The following is a 20,389-nucleotide window of genomic DNA, read 5'->3' on the forward strand; positions in this document are numbered from 1 at the left end:
CGAATACCTCACGTGGAGCTGCTCCCATGGGTGGAGTTCTCCCTTCCAGGTCCTGCTGGCGTCTCTGCTGTTTGATTTGGTTCAGAGAGGGCCGAGGCTGATTGGCTGCCGCGACGGTCTCTTTCGTCCAGTCATCTACAAGTTTGTGAAGATCGTCGGTGAATGTGCCTCTCTTGTTGTTGCTGTTGTTTGTCTGCACCTGGGCAAGCCTCATGAGTGGCTGGGGAGACGGTGAGGGTGTGGCCGCGGTCAGCGAAGGCGGTGTCTGACTGGCAGCCGTCTGAGCTGTGGTGGTGTTGAGAGACGACCCTGAAAACACACAAAGGTCTTAGAAATCTGGCCAGTTCAAGAAATGGGACAGTCAAATCAATTGGCTGCTGTATGGCATCATTAAGGCACTTGAACCTGTAGTATCACCTTCATCTTTCAGTACTGTCAGAATAGTCCTTTTGGTTTTGTTGAGGACAGAGTAAACAGCTGATGTACTGTGACACATTTTGCCAACAGAGCAGCCAACAGATTGCAACATAAATGACTTTTCTGAGTAATCATAGACAAATGAAATGTTTGATATGCAAGCAATGACAAAATTCAGCAATCAAGACACTGACACCGCCATGCAAAACAACAACAAACTTATATCAATGCAACCATCTGAGGGTTATTACCCACATTTTCAACAGTAACTGTCACACTTTGAAAGTGACAAAACATAAAGAGAAAATAAAGTGCACATACAAACACAAGGAGGACTAAAATAGTGAAGACAGAGGAAGAAAGACAGAGAGTAAGAAAGTAAATGAGATAGTTACTACTACTGCGCTCTTTGCCTAGACATAGTCGTTTCAGAGTGGACCCTATAAGAAGGTAAAACAGCACAAGACAGAAACAGTTAGGCCAGGACACACTGAACACCACACGTATGTGGACAAGCTGCTTCAAAAGCACATTCAGCTATCAAAACAATTGGGGAGAGAGAGAGGAAGAGGAGGACAAGGGGGTTGAGAATCAGTGAGGAGAACTGGAAGAAGGAGCCTAAGTGTTTTTTCTTTTTAAAATGCGAAATCATTGGAAAAGTTGACTACTAGCGGGTGCACCTTACACGCTAAAAAAACAGAGAGCACATCTAGCTGTGACCCTTGGGTTGTGATGTTGAATGTTCAGTTCCTGCATTGTCTAACAACCTTTTCAGGATGAAGACCATCAGACTTAAATCTGCCTTGTAAATTAATAACTAGAACAATTGTGTTGGACAGAAATCTGGTAAACTATCATCCATTTAATCACCTCTGCACATAATTTGGAAGTATTTGTTTGTAAGACTTGGTATGAATTAATGGTGCATTAAATGTAAGTGAGAGACCACAACAAGATACTAAGTGTTTTCTAAGAAAGGAAGACTGCAGCCTGGATTAAAAGGAGATCCCTTTGTCGATGTGAGAATGCCTGTGAAACAAAATGTGACAGCAAAACAAATAAAACTTGAAACTGAAAGAGCACACAGATACTAGCTGGGACTCATCACTTCAGTGATGTCAGCACTTGTCAGAAACATGCAGGTAACTCAGGAGAGGTGGAAGGAGAAAAAAATAAAGTAGTAATATTGATGATACAGCCCTTCAAATGGCGGAGCAAGTCTCCATCAGTGCCCTGCCTGGCGCCTGCACCATGCACGTCTTCTCCGTCCAAACATGAGGGACAGAGAGAGCTCTCCTATACCACAGCAAAGGGTCCTGCCTATCAGGGAAGGGGGTGTGGGGCGTTCTCTGTGTTAGTATACACAGGAGTGCTGACTTGGGCAAAGTGCCTTGACTTGGGAGATGTTATACAATCAAAATTAACGGTGGATGGAAACAGACAAATAAATAGGGTGTAAAGGCTTTGGTAGTCTCTCTTACATATAACATACACACACACGAGGCTTTTCCATTAGCACATTAAGCCGCACTGAGTCAACATGCCTTGCTGATTTGTGTTTTCATTACGAGTTTTAAATGCACAAAGTTGAGCCAAGCTGTGTCCAAGATGGATCATCTCCAGAATGAGGGCTAAGTGCACCTTCAAGCCTTCGAGCAGGCTGCAATAATGTGTGCTGGACGTGGCTGACCAGTGACAACGCCCTTTTCCTCAAACAAGCAAAATGTTTGTACGTTTGTCATTCTGAACTTTATTTTGCTTCCCTGTCTGTGCTTTCTGACATCTGCTTTACTTTACTGTATCATCGTGTTCGCTCTCAGCTGTTTCAGGGGTTGTGTTAAGTGACTGCTGGTGAAAACCCAACATCTCCTCATTCAGGTGCTTCATAATAAAAGCTTCAAAAACTAAATCACAGGGGTGTTTTATTGTGAAGAATTTTTAGGAAATGAAATGTGTTTTTCACGATATTGGCAGGCCTTCGTTATTTTCCGTTGTTAAAAAATACTGCAGTGTGGAAAAGTATTTACAGCCATTTCTTTGATCACTAATAAAAAATAGTGTATCGTCACTTAAAGACACACCTTCAAGCAGGTAGACCTGCTGTAATGAAAATCAAATCCCTGCTGCACTGGTCTGACATGCCAAGTCAAACCAAATAAAGAAGTGCCAGCAAATGTGTAAGGAAAAACCTCAACACACACAAAACACAGACACACTGTCTTGCTTCAGATCTGACCTCAGGCCCATGTTTGGAGAGAACTTGCCCCACTGTGCTCGTGGGGTCCATTTTGTAAAAGCCAGAAGCACGGCACAAAGCATTTGTATGAGGGGGAGAGGGCAGTAAAATATCAAATGAATGTTATGAATGTAATTGTGGTTCTGTGAATTGTTGGTTGAAGACTGTGCTAAGTTACTTGCAGCCTGGGCATTGGAGGACATACACATGAATCTATGAGAGGCATGCAGACCTGGACATATTTCCTTTTCAGTCTTTTTACCAAGAAATGTAAAGATGGTCATTGTTACTTATTTTCCCTTGTACTTCATTCTCTCTGACATTCTCAATCTACAACAAAGCTCATATTGTTGTTGCTCAACTATCTGAGATGCTACTCAGCAGTAAGTGGAAACACGACTTGATAACAAGAGGAGCATGAGTTACTCTGACCCTGCAGTTAAGGACAATTCTTTCACCAATAAATGTAGGAGGCCACTACTTTGATAAGGCATAACTTCTTATTTACATAAGGACTGCTGAACCATATCTAAATACCTGCAGAAGGAAGTCATACTACAACTATTACTACAGATGCAAAAGAGCAAAACATGAAATTGAAAATATACAGCCATTTATGCCATTTATATTTGAATTGGTGGTGAGTGCACGACTGTTAAAAAGGTGTATATTTCCACTAACCAGTGTCTTACTTGATACTACCACTGGGAGGCACCAGAGTCGGAAAATGTTAAATTCTACAGCAGTTCACAGGTGAAGTGACCTCCAGTAAAGACATAAGCTACACAGAAAAATGTCCTGCTACACTGATTGGCTTGAAGATGAAAAGAAAACACATCCTCACTGCACCAGCCTTTAATTCGGGTAGAGTGTGCCTTTGTTGGTTAGAATCATATTACTTTGTTCATATGTGTTTTGAATATCAATATCGAGTGCGTGCATGTGATGGACACAACTTTGAAGTTGCTGAAGGAGGGGGGACTAGTGGTAGGAATAGAAAATGGGTGATCTATGTCAGATGAGGCCTGTGGGGAGGGTGAAACAGAAGATCAAATATATATCATTTAAATAAAAAAATAAATCTGGTTGGTAGAAGAGAGAGGTGGGTTAAATAAAGATAAGATGGAAATGAGTGAGGGGAAATAGAAAAGAACAAATACAAACAGATGGACAGAGACACAGGTCCACTGAGGAATCTAGTGCGTGGTTTGCTACTAGATTTATAGGTGACTCTCTCTGACGTTTGGTGGTAAACCGTCCAGCCTGTAAAAATGAATATAAGAGGGAAGAAGAGAAGAAACAAGAGAGACACTTTGTAAAAGTGCACAGAGACTGGGATGAGAAACCCCCACCATCAAAAGCACCAGCAAAGGATACTAAGAAGAAGTGCACGAAATGCAGGCTCCAACTAAATTATCTGGTGATTTAAGGGACATTTTAGCCAATAGTTACAATTCATACTAGACAGCATTATTAGGGGGAAAAATCACTATCAGTTAAGAGTACTGAGGTTGCAGATTGAGGTTGCATTAATCTAATGTTAGATAAGATACATTTTTTAATCAGTGCATTAAATTAATCATATAATAATTCTAATATTAGAGTATTTCAACTTTTTTAGTTAAGTAAAGGCCAAATATATTGAATATATTGAGACCACAACATTTAAAAGCCAGAGACCAGCCAAATACAGAAAGACTAAGGTTCTGGGGCTGGTTTCACATAAACACACTCTGGTCTTCGATTTAAGAAAATGTTTAATACAAATTGATGTTCAGCAGCTTCACACTGCTGTTCTTAGTCAAGAATACTTCTTGACCATTTTAAGTTTTACTAAATTAAAACATGTCAAACTATAAGCATGAAAAGCTGCTACAGCTTCAAGCACAAAAATTGCACTGAGGTACAATGGGTTTTTTTCTTAAAAGGAGAGATGCTGTGTTAAATACTAATTTCAAAACATTGTTTGCAAACAACAAAAAGAGCTTTTTTTATTTTCAGCAGCTGATGCTGACCATAAGAACTGTTAATTTAACATTTATTCATCTTATTTTATTATGCCTGAAACCTAAAACATAGTAGATGAGTATTATGTACCGTAATATCAACTTGGTATTGTCTACACTGCAGATTATAGTAGATAACTGAATAATTTTCCATGTTTTCCTTTAAGTTTTATTTGCAGTACATGGTACACCGTATGTGTTATTTCTACATTAAGTTTTTGTCTTGAACTAAATGTTATCTTGGTTCATAAGGCATAATGAGATATAAATGTAACAAAGTATTAAATATATTTGCAATGCAGATATAGGATTGAAGTGAATAAAGTGGAGAAAGTAACAACTACAGATAATTATCTGTTATTGTTATTAGTTTGCATTTTGAACAGCAGTGTGTCCAAAATACATAGATGATATATGTACCAGGACACAATGCACATATTCATGTATAGCACAAAAGTGACAATTCTTTCTCAATTTGAAAGACACTATTCTCCTGATAAGTACATTAGAGGTGGAGATGTTTAAGGTATGGTTTTAGTTAAAAATCTTTTTATCTTAGATATACGTACTAAACGGATTTCAGCTAAATTGACGTGGTCCTGTTTCTGTCCATCATCCTTCATGATGACACTCTTGATCCTTTACATGCAAAATGTATTCCATGAACTGAACAGTATGGACAACATTTTGTTAAGCATTTACCTTAGCCCTAGAGGCAGTCATGTAGATAGCATGTCCCATCCACACACACAGACACGCTCACCAGCATGCACATGAACCTATAATGTGTACCTTGACCAGGGCCAGCTTGGCTGGCTGTTCCATCACCATGTAGCCCAGCGTAGATGTTGTCTGATGAGAACGAGCCCTTCAACGAACAGGGCTGTTGGGTGTGGACTTGCTCTTGGCCGGTGCTGGGCTGAGTGCTAGAGCTGGAGCTGCCACTAGAGTGGGCAGAGCCATCTGACAGAACTGAACTTTTAGCTGGGGAGCTGGATGAACTGGCAGCACTTTCACCTTGGCACAAAAATTTTAAAAGAAATGTGTGAGTCAGAATGAATCATTGTGTGAATCACACACTCCTACAGTTTTCTGAGCCTGATGCCATTCCTGTGTTTTCAACTTCAGACTGAAAAGCTTTGCCGTACACACAAATCAGCACAATAACCACTTATCACCCCACCATACCAACCCACATACCTTTCCTCTCCGTGGAGGTGTTGAGATTGTTTTTGAGCTGCTGCACCATGGGATTCAGGAGTTTTCCAGCCTTCAGCTTGTGTTTGCTGGCCCTGCGCCTGCGGCCACTTGGAGGTGCAGCATGAAGCAGGCCAACATTGGGGGGCAGTGTTTTGCCCAGCTCTTTGTATAGACGCTCAATCTCATTCCTCTGGAACGCCTGCAGCTCAGAGATCTCTTTCATGTGTCTAGTGAGAAGGTACGGAAAGAGATCACACAGAAATGAATTTAAAGCATTGGCTGTCATCATCATCTTTTTTAAGGTATTTTGCTTAGTAATTTATTCTCCAAGTAGTCCACTTAAGCCTGTCATTAGGACTTGTAGTCCTGATACCTAAGTCGAGAATCCTCTCCATGAGCACGTATCATATTACTGAGTTGTTCAAAATCCTCCCCAAGTCTTCCAAATACAGGCTGCATTGACTTGACTGATAAACCTGATAAACAATAAAAGCAACTAACTAACTAACTAACTAACTAACTAACTAACTAACAAACTAAACTTCAACCTAGTAATATCATTTAATGAGCTTCCACAAGATCTTTTCCCTCTTGATGTGCTCTGTGCACAGGAAAACAAAAGTACCGTGATTTTCTAAGATGTAATGAATGTGCTTTTAGTTTACTGTGATTAAAATCACAATAATGGGAAAACAGTCAAAATTATTAAGTAACATTGTATTGGTGTACATCATGTTATTAAAGTCCTCATTGCATTTTTATTGTTGCTCATATTAATGCCCTGATTTTATCACAGCTAATCTGTTTGTTGATAAATGACTGCTCTAAAGTTTTCTTCTGTGGTCCAATATCAGTCTATGGGAGCTTGGAAAACAGATGAACTTCTGTCAAATTTCCTGTGTCCTGTTAAACTGATATGTACAATGTGCTTGGTTTGTCTATACTGAAAGAAAAACAATTTAACAGGATGATTACAAGATACTGCTGGGGGACCTCGTAATTTTGCCTCGTTCATATAATGCAAGATTTTCTATATATCCTTCTATTGTGTACTGTAGTCCTTGCTGTTGTCTTCTTCAGGCTATGTTGCCAAGACTCCCAGAAACTAATAAACACTTTGTGGTACTGACAATAATGCTGCTACTCACAGCATGAAGTCATGGTTCAGTAACTTCAAGTCTGTGGGGACGCAACCTCTTATTTTTACACTATGAGGGACTTCTCTCATCAGAGCAGTGTTGTTTTTTTAATAAAATTATAGAGCACACCTATTTTTATTAGGTTAACTTGTGATACAGTATCTGCTTTTGGGAGAGGATAGGCCTCCTTTATAAAAAGCAGAACTGGATCAATGTGCAGCATCTGCAAAACTGCAATTACAACAGTCAGACCTGCAGACACATTTGTGCAGTGTCACTTGAATATAAACTGTGCATGTCACTTTACAATACCCTGTTTATACTCATGCTCACTTTTCAATTATTGGGTCTGACTGCTGTAATTGCAGCTATGCAGATGCCGCACATTGATCCAGTTTTCATTTTTGAAATCCTCCCAAAGTATATACTGTATCACAAGTTAATAAAAATAGGTATAGGTATAGGTATAGGTGTGAGTGCATATGTGTGTGCTTTACTTTTCTCTCAGTTTCTGTAGCTCTTTCCTCATATCTGCATCCTCAAACTCGGAGTCATTGTCACTGCTGATGTAGGATGAATGGGCATGTCCTGCAGAGGCATGGCCGTTCATTGCCAGAGGCTGTCTGCTTGGTGATTCAGAGCTCTGCTCACTTTTGCTCCGACCAGAACGCCGCAGGAAGGCCACTGCCCTCTTCACAAGGTCACTTCCACTGTGCTCAGACAGGGTATGAGGTGGGGGAGTGGGGTGGGCCGGAGGAAGGGCTATACTGCTGCTGTCCTCATCTGCCGAGTCAGAGTAGAGGTGAGAGGAGTTGTGTTGTTGTTGATGGGTCGGAGTGTCAATGGTCTGGGCACGAGGGATGTGGTGTGGGGTGAGATCAGGGCTGGAGGTAGGGGTGGCCTGGTAGAAGTTTGGTGGGGCAGAGAAACGGTTACTAATGTGGGGTTTGGATGCTCGTACATTCTCATTAACAGCTGCAGATGCCAAAGAGGACTTCCCCACAGGGACATTGCCCTTTTCTTTGCTCCCTTTGCCCTGACTCTGGCTGTAAGACCCTCCAGAACCACTAGAGGGTGCTGGGGAACTATAGGTGCTGAGGCTCGTCTGGCTCTTTTCTGAACGACAAATGACATCCGGTGGAGTGGGGATAATCTGGAAGAAAAGTTAGCCCATGTTCATAACAAAAACAGGATCTATAAACATCATCAACTGACCTAATGTTTAAGCAACAAACTGGACAAACAATGGCATCAGTCATAACCTGTAATATAATTTAATTTGGTCAAACTACATTATATTGAGCTGATTTACTCATTAAGTGCTTTCAGTGGATTCTTACTTGAAAACGGCTTTTGGAGCTGGTGGTGACATCCTGTCTGTTCACAACCTTGTTAGTGGCTGAAGAAGCAGGAAGAATGATTTTCAAAATGAATGTCTCTAAAACGATACCACAGCAATGATGTGATGTATACACATTACATAAATAATGTTACCTACCTGCCACTGCAGAGTCACTTAGTGCACCCACACTATCTGTGCGCTCAGGAATCTGCGGCTAAAAGAGAAAAAGAGAGGGGTGTGTGTGTGGGAGGCTGCAATCATTTTGAACAGTGGCAAGTGGTAAATCACTAGATGCACAAGATGAGTATGGTAAGGCCAGCCATTATCCTCTCCTGACCTCACTTTTGTCTGAATGAGTCAGACCCTAATTTGTTTTTGGTAGCAGCCACGCACACAAAGAAACACACACAAACACACACAGACACACACACAGAATAAAGCTGCCAGTGGAAGAGATCATGATGAATTATCGTGCTGACAGCAGTAATTTTATTACCCTCCGCTCTCTCTAAACACAGTATTGGTCTCACTCTTAAAAGCCAATAGTCAAATCAATAACATAGTGCAGGGGAACGATTCAGTGACGCTGCCATTAACTGGGCTCCCAACCAATGACTGACTACCCAGAATTCTCTCTCAAACACACAGACAATGTAATTTACCAGGGGCTCCCCTTTCTTCTTTGTTAGCGCTCCTTCAGTGCTCTGGCAGTCTGAGACTGGAGGTGAGCTGACTCCCTCTGTACCGGAGGCCGGGGGGTCAGACGCAGTGCTGGAGGGCTGGGAGGGAGCATGCTCCTGGTACAACAGGTTTCTCAGCTTCTCATCTAAAGTCTTGATGGTGCGGTCAACAAACTCCACCCTGCGTGGTCCCTCACCATCCGACTCTCCTGGAGCCCCACTGGCTGGCTGCTGGTGGCCTGACGACTGGGAGCTCTGAGAGGGCTGATGTGCTGGGCTCTGGGGCTGGGAAGTGACTGTACCAGGCTGCATGGGGGTGGCATAGGGTTGCTGGAGAACTACAGACTGATGGGAGGCCAGCTGGGGCGGTAGTTCTCCAGTAGGACTGGACTTCTGATTAGGCTGATTAGTTTTAGAGGAGTTCAAACCACCAGCTGCTCCTTTATCAGCAGCATTTACATCCAGAGAGACAGGTGGCACAATAGGGCAGCATGGCATGTCTGTGACCAAAGACACAGCAGAGATGCAAGGCTCCTCCACGGGATGAGTGTTGGGATGGTTGGCACTTGCAGCAGCAAGGGCATGTTTAGATACACACGACTGAGGCTGTTGGATACGGGTTTTGTCAATGTTTTGGTCTTGAGTTTGCAATGAGGTCTGAGCTGCAGGGGGCAGAGAGGAGGACGCACTTTGGGAGGATAAAGGTGTAATTGGGGTAGTCACTGCAGTTGTGTTGCTGTTGAGCCTGACTGATGATGAGGCAGACTTTTCAGATTCTGGAGAAATAAAAAAAGGACAATTAGGAGGATAACAGATTTGGAGTCTGTTCTCAGTTCAGCTAAGGCCGAAGAACAGGAGCCGGGTCCTGTGGGTGCCAAAGTGTTACATCACTGCTTGTCTTGCCCCATCAGGCTCTGTCAGCTGGAGTATAAATCCTGCCCTTCACTTCAGCCTAGAACCACTGCAGAAGCACTCTTATGTAACTGACCCCAGCTCTAATGCATGCGCAGTGTCTTCACTAACCAAATGCAGCAAGCTAGACACAAATTATTCAGTTTTTTCTAAAGACAATGTACTCCTGACAGAGAAAGCAACTCCTCACATAAAATATTTTTATTGAGTAAGTAGTAAATCTGAAGACAGGAAGGAAGCGATACTGATACTCAGTATTTCCAAGTGTGTAGCATACCATGGACCGTAGAGGTGTCAGATGTAGTCTTCTCTTTGTCTAACATAGGCGTCTCAGCCACAGGGCAGATGATAAACCAGCGCTTGCCAGTGTGGAGGACTGTCAAGGACAGAGAGACAGAAAAACCCATAAATCCTCATTGACTATTAAACAAATTCAGTAGTAGGGCTGAAGGTACTGACTGACCACTGTAAAAGCCGAAGGATGAAAACAAACAGAATTTTAAGTGATTTAATAAATCATCCTCTTTCCAATGTCACATCACAACAGACCTCTTAAGAATGGAAATGTACAAGAAAGTCATACCATTTTGCTGGTACACCAGTTGTGGGGTGCTGGGTGTGGAAGCCTTGAATCCCTAAAGAGAGAAATGATTACTACTCAGATCTGATGCATGTGCATCAATTTAATAGACATTTAAAAAGGTTTCTGCAAAGGCCTGAACTTCAGAAATAAATTAAGTTAAATCAAAACATCACATCAGCAAGAACTGTATTTTTGGCAGCTCTTGTTGGCAGCGTTGCATGCAAAGGCAATCCTGAAAGTGCTGTCAGGATGATGCATCCAAAGGCAGAGAAACTCTGAGACAGCTTTCACCATTGCAACTATGTCAACAGTTCAACAGTTCCTTTCTCACCTCTGATCCCAGTGTGCCAGCTCCGTCACTCTGTTTGGGACTGCCTCCCTGGTCAGAGTTCCTCTCGCCCTCCGTGTCCTCACTCAACATGTCCTCAGCCTTGTCCACAATGTCCTTAAGCTGCTCAATGAACACTTCTTTTTCTAAAGGCAGGATGAAATCATTCTCCACCTTAGAGGGTCAAAAGAGACAAAGGTGAGAGAACATGTAAGGTTTCAGTGTAACAAGTAAGACTTCAAGGAAGAAAGGAACAACAAATCCATGAACATGATTAGAAGGGAAAACATTTTAAAAAGGTAAAAAAAAAGGTCAAAAGCTATTCTCTTAATGTAGTTAGCTACCAGGATAGAGCAAATTCAAACAAAGGATTAAGAAGATCTAATACTACTGAAATAACAGCTTCTGCATAATTTGTTTAAGTTTATTAAGTATTTATATTTCTAAGCATTTCACATCATAAAGTGTGATTAAATGTACTGCTTTAGTGAGATTCAGAAGCAGATATTTGCCTTAGACCACCTATTTTTGTACATGATAATTTAGTGGAGAAATCATGCCATAAATATTCATCCATCTATCTAAAAATATGAGCCCAATATGAATTGGTTGGGATTGGCGGGGAGAAGGAGCAAGAGAGAGACAGACAAAGATTTTTTGCTGCATTGCAGCTGAGAAGAGCAACACAGGGAGTTTCAGGGTTCTGAGCCATAAGAAGCAGAGGCAAAACATAGCTTACAGCACGCTACAAACACCTTTTTTTTTTCTTTTTTTTTTTTTTTATCAACTGACATGGCAGGGACTTCTACACACCATGTATGTAGCAATCTCCTCAGGGGCATCGCCATCCAGGTCAAACTTGAACGTGACCATTTTATGGTTATGGGTTTCCAGCTGGCACTCGACCATCTTATCGCCAGTGTTACACACCTACAATAAGAATGGGAACAATAAATTCATTGTCTACCATTACTTTATATTCATAGATATGTTATATAATATGTGTGTGTGTACAGCTGACAGATACGTGCTCCTTGTTGGAATGTATTTCAGTTACCCACATTGAGCATGTTGAGCTTTGGCCTGCTAATCTTCTCTTGCCGAGAACGAGTCCGTGTAGATCTGCGGTGGTGTTTGCGGACCTTCCCATCGCCTTTGCCTCCATGTGTCCCCTCATAACCATCACTCATCTCCTTCCCTGACGTGGCATCAGAGTTGACGCTGGTTTTGTAAAGGAAAGGTGAGTGTGAGTCAAGTCCTGCAGCGTTCATGAAAACTGAATACTAAAACAGTTATGCCAAAATAAAGATGGTGTACTGACAAAGATGGAAATGGTTAATAAGGTGTGTAATAAATAAAAAGGATTTATCGAAGTGAGACGAGTTTCAGGTGTCACATAATCTTCTGGATGCGATGGACATCAATATTGTACTGGAAATAGAAAGACACTAATGGTGTTGAACTCCCTTCCTCGATATGGAGCTCAGTGAAAAGATTTTTTTATCTATCGCTGCTCTGGAATGCCTGCAGGATTTGGAAAAATCTGATATGTCAGCCATGGGTGAAGCTAAACTCCACATAAGCTCCACATAACGAGATATAGATTTGTGGGGGATTAGCTATCTGCCATCCATTATGAAGGGACACATGAACTTTCTGATAATTAAATAAGTTTAAGCTGCTGCTGGTCACAATGATACAAAAAAATCAACAGATGCCAACACAGTGCTCATCAGAGTGCACTTTTAGAAACATATCTCTGTCTAGCTGGAGAGCTGTCCTTTGGTCAACACAGTGACACACTGCCAGATAATAGCTGTCAACTAGGTCCTAATTACATGACAAATACTTTAGTATTACTGTTTCAATGTTTTCTAGAAGTAAACAATGTCTTTGCCTCAAAGAGTTTAAAACAAAATGATAAAAATTAGTCTTTTGGTCAATTTGAATCCTTTTCCCCTTTTTTTGCTTAAGATCAAAGAGTGATGTCAATCAATACAATTTCCCTTTGATCATAGCAATTATTAGGGTATTCATTAGCTCAGTCTAAATAAAGGAGCTTCTAACTCTGATGTTGAAGTAGTATGAAGTATGAGAGTTTAAGAACAAATGCATTATGTAAACATTCATGCCACTGCAGATGGGGCAGAATGTGGCCCTATGGATTCATGTCAATTTGATAGCTCCTGAAAGCTGGCTGGAATGAGTCTGTAATTCTGAGAAATGCATACTTGCTCAATCACTGATATTTCCCCTGCAGAGATGGCTGCAAGAAAAAAACTTGTACCTGTCATAGCTTTGTCCTCCAGTTTGTTTCTCTGCAGCTTGATCCTACAGACAGAACACAAGAATACTGAATCAAAGAGCTGCATATATCAATTAAGTACTTTATTTAAGATTACATTTCTGGCAGTGACTAGAGAGGAAGTACCATACTACAGCCTAGTGCCCGATGTCTCTACAAAGCAAGCTGGGTGGAGGGGAAAAAAAGGTAGTGAGAAGTGTGGAAGTGAGTCATACGTCCATACCTCTGTGTTGGTCTCTGTTGGACCCTGACCTGAAGCTCCTGTGACAGTACTGAGCTGCTTCTGCTGAGTCAGACAGGAACTGGCAGACCCAGAAGATGCTCTCTGAGAGTCAGAGGGCTGCAGCACAGAAATCTGGCTCTGAACCTGATTCTGAGACTGGGCCTGCAGGGGCAGCTGGCATGGGTTCTTGTTGTCCAGCTGGGCAGCAGTAGTAGCTGTGCCCTGGTCTGACCCATTCTGCAAAGCTGAGGAGAAGACTTCAAGCTCAGGACGGCTGACCTGGGCCTGCTGGGGAATCTGCTATGAAAGACAAACAACATAACACATTATCATCATCTTGTTTATATATGAATTTGTGCATTTAGTAATTAGATTCACTGTTCATAATATCTCAAAATGTCTTCAGCAGGATTTTCATCTATGAAGCACAGTATGTAAAAAAAACATATATCAGCAACAACTCATTTCATCATCTGCATTATCTAATTAATCTCACTTTAATATTAAAATGTTAATTATCCTTCAGCCACAGAACAATAGCACAGTGACTAAAAATTATGCAAACACAGATACGAAAACAGTCTGACCAAGATTATCACAAACAAAGGATCCAGTTCACACCCTCTTGGTAAACATCTGCACTCCACTGCAGCCATCATAATTACCTGTATCAGAGGCTGAGTGCTGCCATTTTTGGGTGGGTGTGTGCTCTGGGATGGGGCAATGTGTGTGTGTATGGGGTGGGTGGTTGGTGCAGATATGAAGGCAGGTTGCAAATTGGAAGCATCAGATCTTACACTCTGCTGCAAAGCAGTGGTGGGTTGATGCTGTGGGGATGTGGGCCCCACCTTGCCCAGCATATGTGAGGGGGAAGGTATCAAGGACACTGGAATTGGTGAAACCATAATGTTTTCAGTGTGTAGAGGAGAAAGGGGAGAAACAGAAGGGGTTACTGGGAGGTTCTGTCCAGGACAAAGGTAGAGGTGGTTAAGGGAAGAGGAAGCTGAAGGGTGAGGGGCAGTACAGGAGTGAGGGTAGGAGGATTCAGTGTCAGTCACAGCTGCCATCACCTGGACTGTGGGATACTGTGAAGGAAACTGGAAGGAAAAGGAAAAAGGAAGGAAGAAACAGAGGGAAATCAAATAATCTAGTGAACACAGTTCAAACAAAGGAGGAAAAGATAACTTGCTTTAAGTTGTAATCGTTATTGCACTGTATAAATCCAAGCTAGAAGAAAGTGCTCAGACATACATTAATTCAGCAGGTAAAATCTAAATTATTTGTGAAAGCAGTGGGAACAGATAAATGATACCTGGGATGGGTGGGTTGGAGGTAGAGAGTTTGAAATCTGCAGAGGCTGGAGTTGTTGGTGGACAGCATGCTGAGCAATTGACTGTTGAGGGGGAAGTGCCTGAGCTGGCACACCAGAAGCTGATTGGCTGAGATTCTGCCCATGGCCTTGTCCATCTTGGCCAAGCTGTGAAATGTTTTGACCAGCAGGAACATTCTGCCGAAGAAGAAGAAGAAGAAGAAGAAGAAGAAGAAGAAGAGGGAGAAAAAGATGGAGGAAGTTCAACAATGGCAGGGATTCCAGTTTCATCTTTGTTTGGAAATCTGAATTTCCTGCTATTGACCCAGATGAGAATAGCTCACAATTTCCATCCTGTCCCTAAGCCTAGAATCAGTCTGAATCTGCTGCACACATTTGAGCACGGTGAACCACAGGCACAGAGCAAATCTGGGAGGGCTGACGGATGCAGCAGCTAAAACCACTCTTATTGTTTTCATTACTGTTCAATTATCTCTGTTGGCTGATGTCCAAGGAAACTCCTCTTTACTGGACTGTTCATTTTTTCATTCGCCTGCATGTCCACCAACACACCTGCTTCCAATTCAGCTGCATCAAATCAAAACCAGGCACCACATTTGAGCGGCTTCAAAACTAGCAGAACAATAATGTTAACTTGTTTAAATGTATTTCTTTGTCCCTTTCACATTGAGTCCTACAATGACAAAGTGTGTTGAGACAAAAGAGTTCTACCTGATTCAGGAAAGCAGCGTTGCAAAGATAGGGTTGAAACTGATGAAAAATGGGAAAAAAGTGCGAAGTCAGAGGGGGGGAAAACACACACAACATAGGAAAACTGGTGTTGGAGTGATTCATCGCTTTTTAAATAAAAATGGCGATGTGAAACAACACAATTAGCAAATCGCAAAGGCTGCGATACATTTTGCTGTGTGATGAACATCTAATGCACGTTCAGACACATGTCAACGGCTTTACAAATTCATGTTGTGTTCTTCATGACATAGTCATGCTCGCCAATCAGACATGGTCCAAGGTGACTGCATATACCAACAACATTATATTAAGCCAAAGTATTTCCGTATCACAGATGTGCAACAAATATATTACACAGTGATTATTGAACTGAAGCTTGACTTGAAAAAAAAAAAAAGCAAATCGAATTGCAGTCTTGGTCAGTATAATCGCAATTCGATTTCTTTCCCCCCAAAATAGTTCATCCCTAAACTGGTTCACCTTGTGTGCCACCTTATTACAATGTACTTTATTTTGATCATCAATACCATTTACGCACCTGTTGGGTAAGATGTGAAGCCTGGCTATGCTGGGAAGAGGCTGGGAGGCTCTGAGGAGTCACCACCTGGTTAGCTCTGCCATATGCCTGTGAAGCAGCAGTAGCCTGTGCAGGCAGGTACTGGCTCTGGGCTGGAGCAGTCTGTTGCTGCAGCACATTTAGGGCAGAATGTGCATAGCACTGCGAGGTGGCATCAGGTAGACCTGCAGCAGGGTAACTCTGATGTGTGGCTGCAACTTGCACAACTGGGGCTACTGTAGCATGAGGTTGAGCAGCGTGGCTCTGAACCTGTTGGACTGTAGACTGGGACACGTCATGGCTCTGTTGTTGAACTGTTGTCTGCATGGATTTCTGACTGTGCTTCTGTAGAGTTGGGGTATGTACTTGTTGCTGAACAGAAGACTGAACACTTTGAGAATGCTGGGTTGGCTGTTGTGCCATTTGTTGGTGTATGCTATGCAGAGTTTCTTGGCTACGCTGGAGCTGAGGCTGAATATAAGCCTGTCCAGCATGTTGTGTTAGTTGTATACTGGACTGAGTATTTTGCAGTAAGGGCTGTTGGTGCTCTTGCTGAATAGGTATCTGTTGTTTATAAAGTGCTGGTGTGGAGGAGCTCTGACCAGGCTGCTGACTTGGCAGAATGACTGCAGTTTGGAGATGTTGCAGTGCGCTGGGAGCTTGTGCAGGATGACACTGGGCTGTGGCTGCCAAAGTTGGGGCTACAGATGCAAGAGGGTAGCTTTGTGCTGGCTGCTGTGCTGACAAGGTGGTTGCTGCCGCTGCAGTCTGTTGCTGGACTGGTGCAGGATATCCTGAAGCAGAGTGAGCCTGTTGGTGTGGGCCTGGTGCTTGGTAGCTCTGTGCAACATGTTGTGGCACAGTTGATGTTGAAATACTTGCTGCATTTTGGGTGTGTTGCACATTTGGAGGTGTATAGCTAGCAGCACTGGCTGTATGCTGGATGTTTACTGAACATAGACTGGCTGGAGCTGGTGTTGCAGCACTGTGTTGGCCAGCATATGGAGCAGCAGGGTAGCTGTGTCCAGGCTGGAGGTACTGCAGTGGTGCATGCACTGGTGTGCTGGAAGAGGGCAGGCCCTGGATAGACTGTTGATTCTGGTGACCTGCTGAAGTGGCCTGGAGGAGGACACAAAGGTGAGAAATTAAAGTTACCCTGTCTTGGGGATAAAATTCTGTTTCAATTTCATTAAGTCATACAGGATATATGTATAATGAGAGGATGAGGGATAAAAATAAGTTAATGAAACATCCGTTTCAACAATGAGCAGGCTGTGCCAGGTGTGCGCTAAATTAAGGACGCAAGGAAGACATTGTAAGAGAGACCGAGAGAAGAGGAATTAGACAGCCAGTCCATGTCCTTCCATCAGAGGTCATCTATCCAAGGCAGGTGAGGGAGTAAGACAGCTGTAGCATTTTGCCAGTAAAGCAGAAAAGGAAAATGTTAAAATGGAGGTTCTATAAGGGATTGATTAAAGTTAATCAGCAGGGATGTGCGGTCTGTTAGAGTTGCGCAATTGTCCTCAGAAATGAGCAAGCTTATGATTGTTAAGAGGACGGTCAGCTCTATAGGCCTACACAGTCAGCAAGACTCAGACAGTAGACAGGAGATCGGACCAGCCCCATGGATAAAAATGCTGCATCTCCCACAAGCTGGGATAAATCAGTTAAGCAGGTTGGCCCCCTCGCGGGAAATTAAAGCGATGTGTCTATTATTGTGACCTACCACTCCCACAGCCTTGGTAACTTGTTGCTCTCCAGCACAGAATCGTTTGTCGCAGCCTCCAACAGGATCTTGGTGTCCAACCAAACTGCCACTCAGATGATGAGCTGAGGAGTGCAGCAAGGAGGCCTGGGTTGTTGGGGTGTGACAAGGGGCTGCTTTGCGGCTGATTATATTGAACAGGGACTGCTGCAGCAGTGAGAAATCAGAACAATCACTTGAACCTTTCAGCCGTCCATTACCAGGGGTGGTCACTGGTGCACCAGAGGACGGGTGGTGTCTAAAGTCACATGGACAGTGGTGTTTTGGCATGACAACAGAAGGGTGTCGGTGCATCCCTTCTCGTGACCTTAGAAGAAGCAACGAGAGGCAAGCTGGGCACATGTGGCTTCTATGCATTGCAAAATGTTGGTTATGATGAGAGTTTAGACCGATAAGACTACTAAGATCAGAGTGTCTGCGTCCACTCGGCACAGGCACTGTTAAGTTCTCACTGGTAGATGGCATAATGCAGGTGTCACTGAGGCGGCGGTACTCAGTAGGTGAACAGACAGGGGAGACCTGCAGCAGTGGCAAAGCACTCGGAGAGGGGAAGTCATCCTTTGCCTCTGAATGAAGTCCAGAGGAGCAGAGTTCTGTCTGAACCTCTGGTACTGTAGGGGTGGGACTGATAGATCTCTGAGGCTGAATGAGGGCATGGAGTTGAGCAATGCGGTTTGCCCGCTGTGTGTCGATAACAGGGGCACTTCCTCTCCGGGCTGCAGCTCCCAAACGAGTCCTGAGGTCTGGGCTCATTGTTGCCCCCCATACTTGACTTGTTTCACAGGAGTGAGGTCGATCTGGCAGAGAGGGGCTACTGCTTTGGCACTGATAGAGGAGTTACCCAAAAGCAAAACACATTTTATGTTATTCAAAATGAAAGGATCATAAACAAAAAAGGGAGTAATGAGATGAGAAGGAACAAACTTGTTTGCAATGACACATTAATACCTGAAAACGAATTATGTGTGTTATGTGCATGACTGTGTTCATGAAGACGGATCTGCACGTGTCCAAAAATGTGTGTAGACTGTGGAGATCAGCACACAGTGCCTGCATTCTGTTTGTTCATAGGCTGTGAGCAATGGCTGCATTCAGACTGTGTGTATTTCAATAAATCTGAATGTACATGATCCACCTGGGTGTGTATGCTCCCAATACAGACCTGCTGTGTTGCCATAGTAATAGGCTCCAGCAGGGACTGGTAGAGGACACTCTGCTGGCTGCTGTGGGAGTCTGAGTACACAGTGGAGCCCATGCCACTGTCAAGTGTGCTGTCTGCTGCAGAGACACAAAAATCATGTACTCATAAAATTCTTTTTAAAAAAGTCAAAGATCAAGCTCATGTGTTTCTGTGTGGTGAGCAGAATTTCTTACATGTCACTGAGGTGGCACTGGCTGGAAGGTTTCTCAGCCTGTTATGCTGGTCTGCCTCTGGATCGTCTGGTTCCAGCAAAGGCTGTCCTACATGTGGAGCCCCAGCAGAGATGCTCTGAGATGGTGTCATCTGGACCCTGTGCCCCCCTTCACCTTGATCCATTGCAGCTGCAGCAGACACTGTTCTCTCCCTTCTCCATTTGATCAGTGCCACGCGGTCCCTGATCGACTTTCCCACAGTCTTAGCATCACTCTCGTGGAAGAAGCCAGACTCCACCTGACAAAGAAGAGGGAAGAGCATGACTTCCAGGATATTTTTAGCATAGACCATGTGAGAGAAGAGAGGGCGCATTAAAAAGGGGAGTGTGTGAGGGAGAGAGAAAGAGTAAGAAAAGGAAGGAATAGAAAGCTATTTTAAGGGGATCAGAGCAGTTGGGAGATTTTCCCTTTGTCAGCAGCTTGGCTCATTGTTCACAACAGAACTGTCTAGGCTGGTACATCTGCAAATAACAAAGATGAAGACACAATACATGTACCTACAATGACATGATGATGAACAACACAGTAGAATAAGATAATAGCTAATGTGAAAAAATAGTAGTCAAGCAGCTATGCTGTGCTTATTAAAACTAATGCTATTTATATAAAGCATAATATTTCATCCACTCTGCAGCATGAAGTACAATATGCAAGCCGATTGTGCTGTTGTTCTACAAGTCTGCCTTCATCCACAAAGCGATTGTTACAGAGAGGTCTCTAATTTTTTTTCCCAGCTTCACAGCCTGGTCAAGGCCAAAACAGACAATTGGTGGGAGATATAGCAGACAAGAATGAGGGAAAGATGTGTGGGTGAGAGAACAACAATGAAAAGAAAGAAATGTGTTAAAACAATACACAGAAACATAGGAGGCAAGGACAGCAGATTCTCAGTCACTGCTTTTAATAACCTACTGTAACTCACCTTACTGAAATGTTTAATATGCAGACCTATCGACTGCCAAAAATTTGGTTTGGTTTGGTTTACTTATAAATTACGTATGAGCATTTAGTGTAGGTGTATTTGTGAAATATTTAATTACTGCAGATGCTCCTCAGTTCTAACGTATCAGATAGTCCTATGACAGGCCTTTTTTAATCAAACAAAGCCACACAATTATTTTGTTTATATTCTCCAGCTGATGCCAAACTATTCTAAATTAGTCTCTCCTTTAATCCCATTACCCAATGAATAATATTTTTGTGCTTGAGAATTTTAGACTGA

At 42.9% G+C, this 20,389-nt stretch overlaps 1 protein-coding gene across 9 annotated transcripts in view; it reads right to left on the reverse strand.

Moving 5' to 3' along the window:
• LOC119022584 (serine/threonine-protein kinase WNK2-like) overlaps window positions 1–20,389 on the reverse strand; it is a 46,054-nt gene that overhangs the window by 2,829 nt on the left and 22,836 nt on the right. The window contains exons 8-29 of one of the 9 annotated variants that reach the window (XM_037103596.1): window positions 19,129–19,405; window positions 18,917–19,029; window positions 15,972–17,108; window positions 15,413–15,451; window positions 14,684–14,878; window positions 14,037–14,468; window positions 13,372–13,671; window positions 13,131–13,174; window positions 11,905–12,064; window positions 11,657–11,773; window positions 10,847–11,017; window positions 10,516–10,567; window positions 10,210–10,308; window positions 9,003–9,796; window positions 8,497–8,554; window positions 8,339–8,397; window positions 7,496–8,151; window positions 5,860–6,086; window positions 5,452–5,676; window positions 3,818–3,916; window positions 813–857; window positions 8–309 (exon numbers count right to left, since the gene is read on the reverse strand). In XM_037103596.1, the coding sequence (XP_036959491.1) occupies window positions 8–309; window positions 813–857; window positions 3,818–3,916; window positions 5,452–5,676; window positions 5,860–6,086; window positions 7,496–8,151; window positions 8,339–8,397; window positions 8,497–8,554; window positions 9,003–9,796; window positions 10,210–10,308; window positions 10,516–10,567; window positions 10,847–11,017; window positions 11,657–11,773; window positions 11,905–12,064; window positions 13,131–13,174; window positions 13,372–13,671; window positions 14,037–14,468; window positions 14,684–14,878; window positions 15,413–15,451; window positions 15,972–17,108; window positions 18,917–19,029; window positions 19,129–19,405 (5,601 nt within the window). The other 8 variants (XM_037103594.1, XM_037103593.1, XM_037103597.1 and 5 more) reach the window with 8 other exon arrangements.

The sequence above is a fragment of the Acanthopagrus latus genome, chromosome 7 (assembly GCF_904848185.1).
Source record: "Acanthopagrus latus isolate v.2019 chromosome 7, fAcaLat1.1, whole genome shotgun sequence".
Classification (NCBI taxonomy): Eukaryota; Metazoa; Chordata; class Actinopteri; order Spariformes; family Sparidae; genus Acanthopagrus; species Acanthopagrus latus.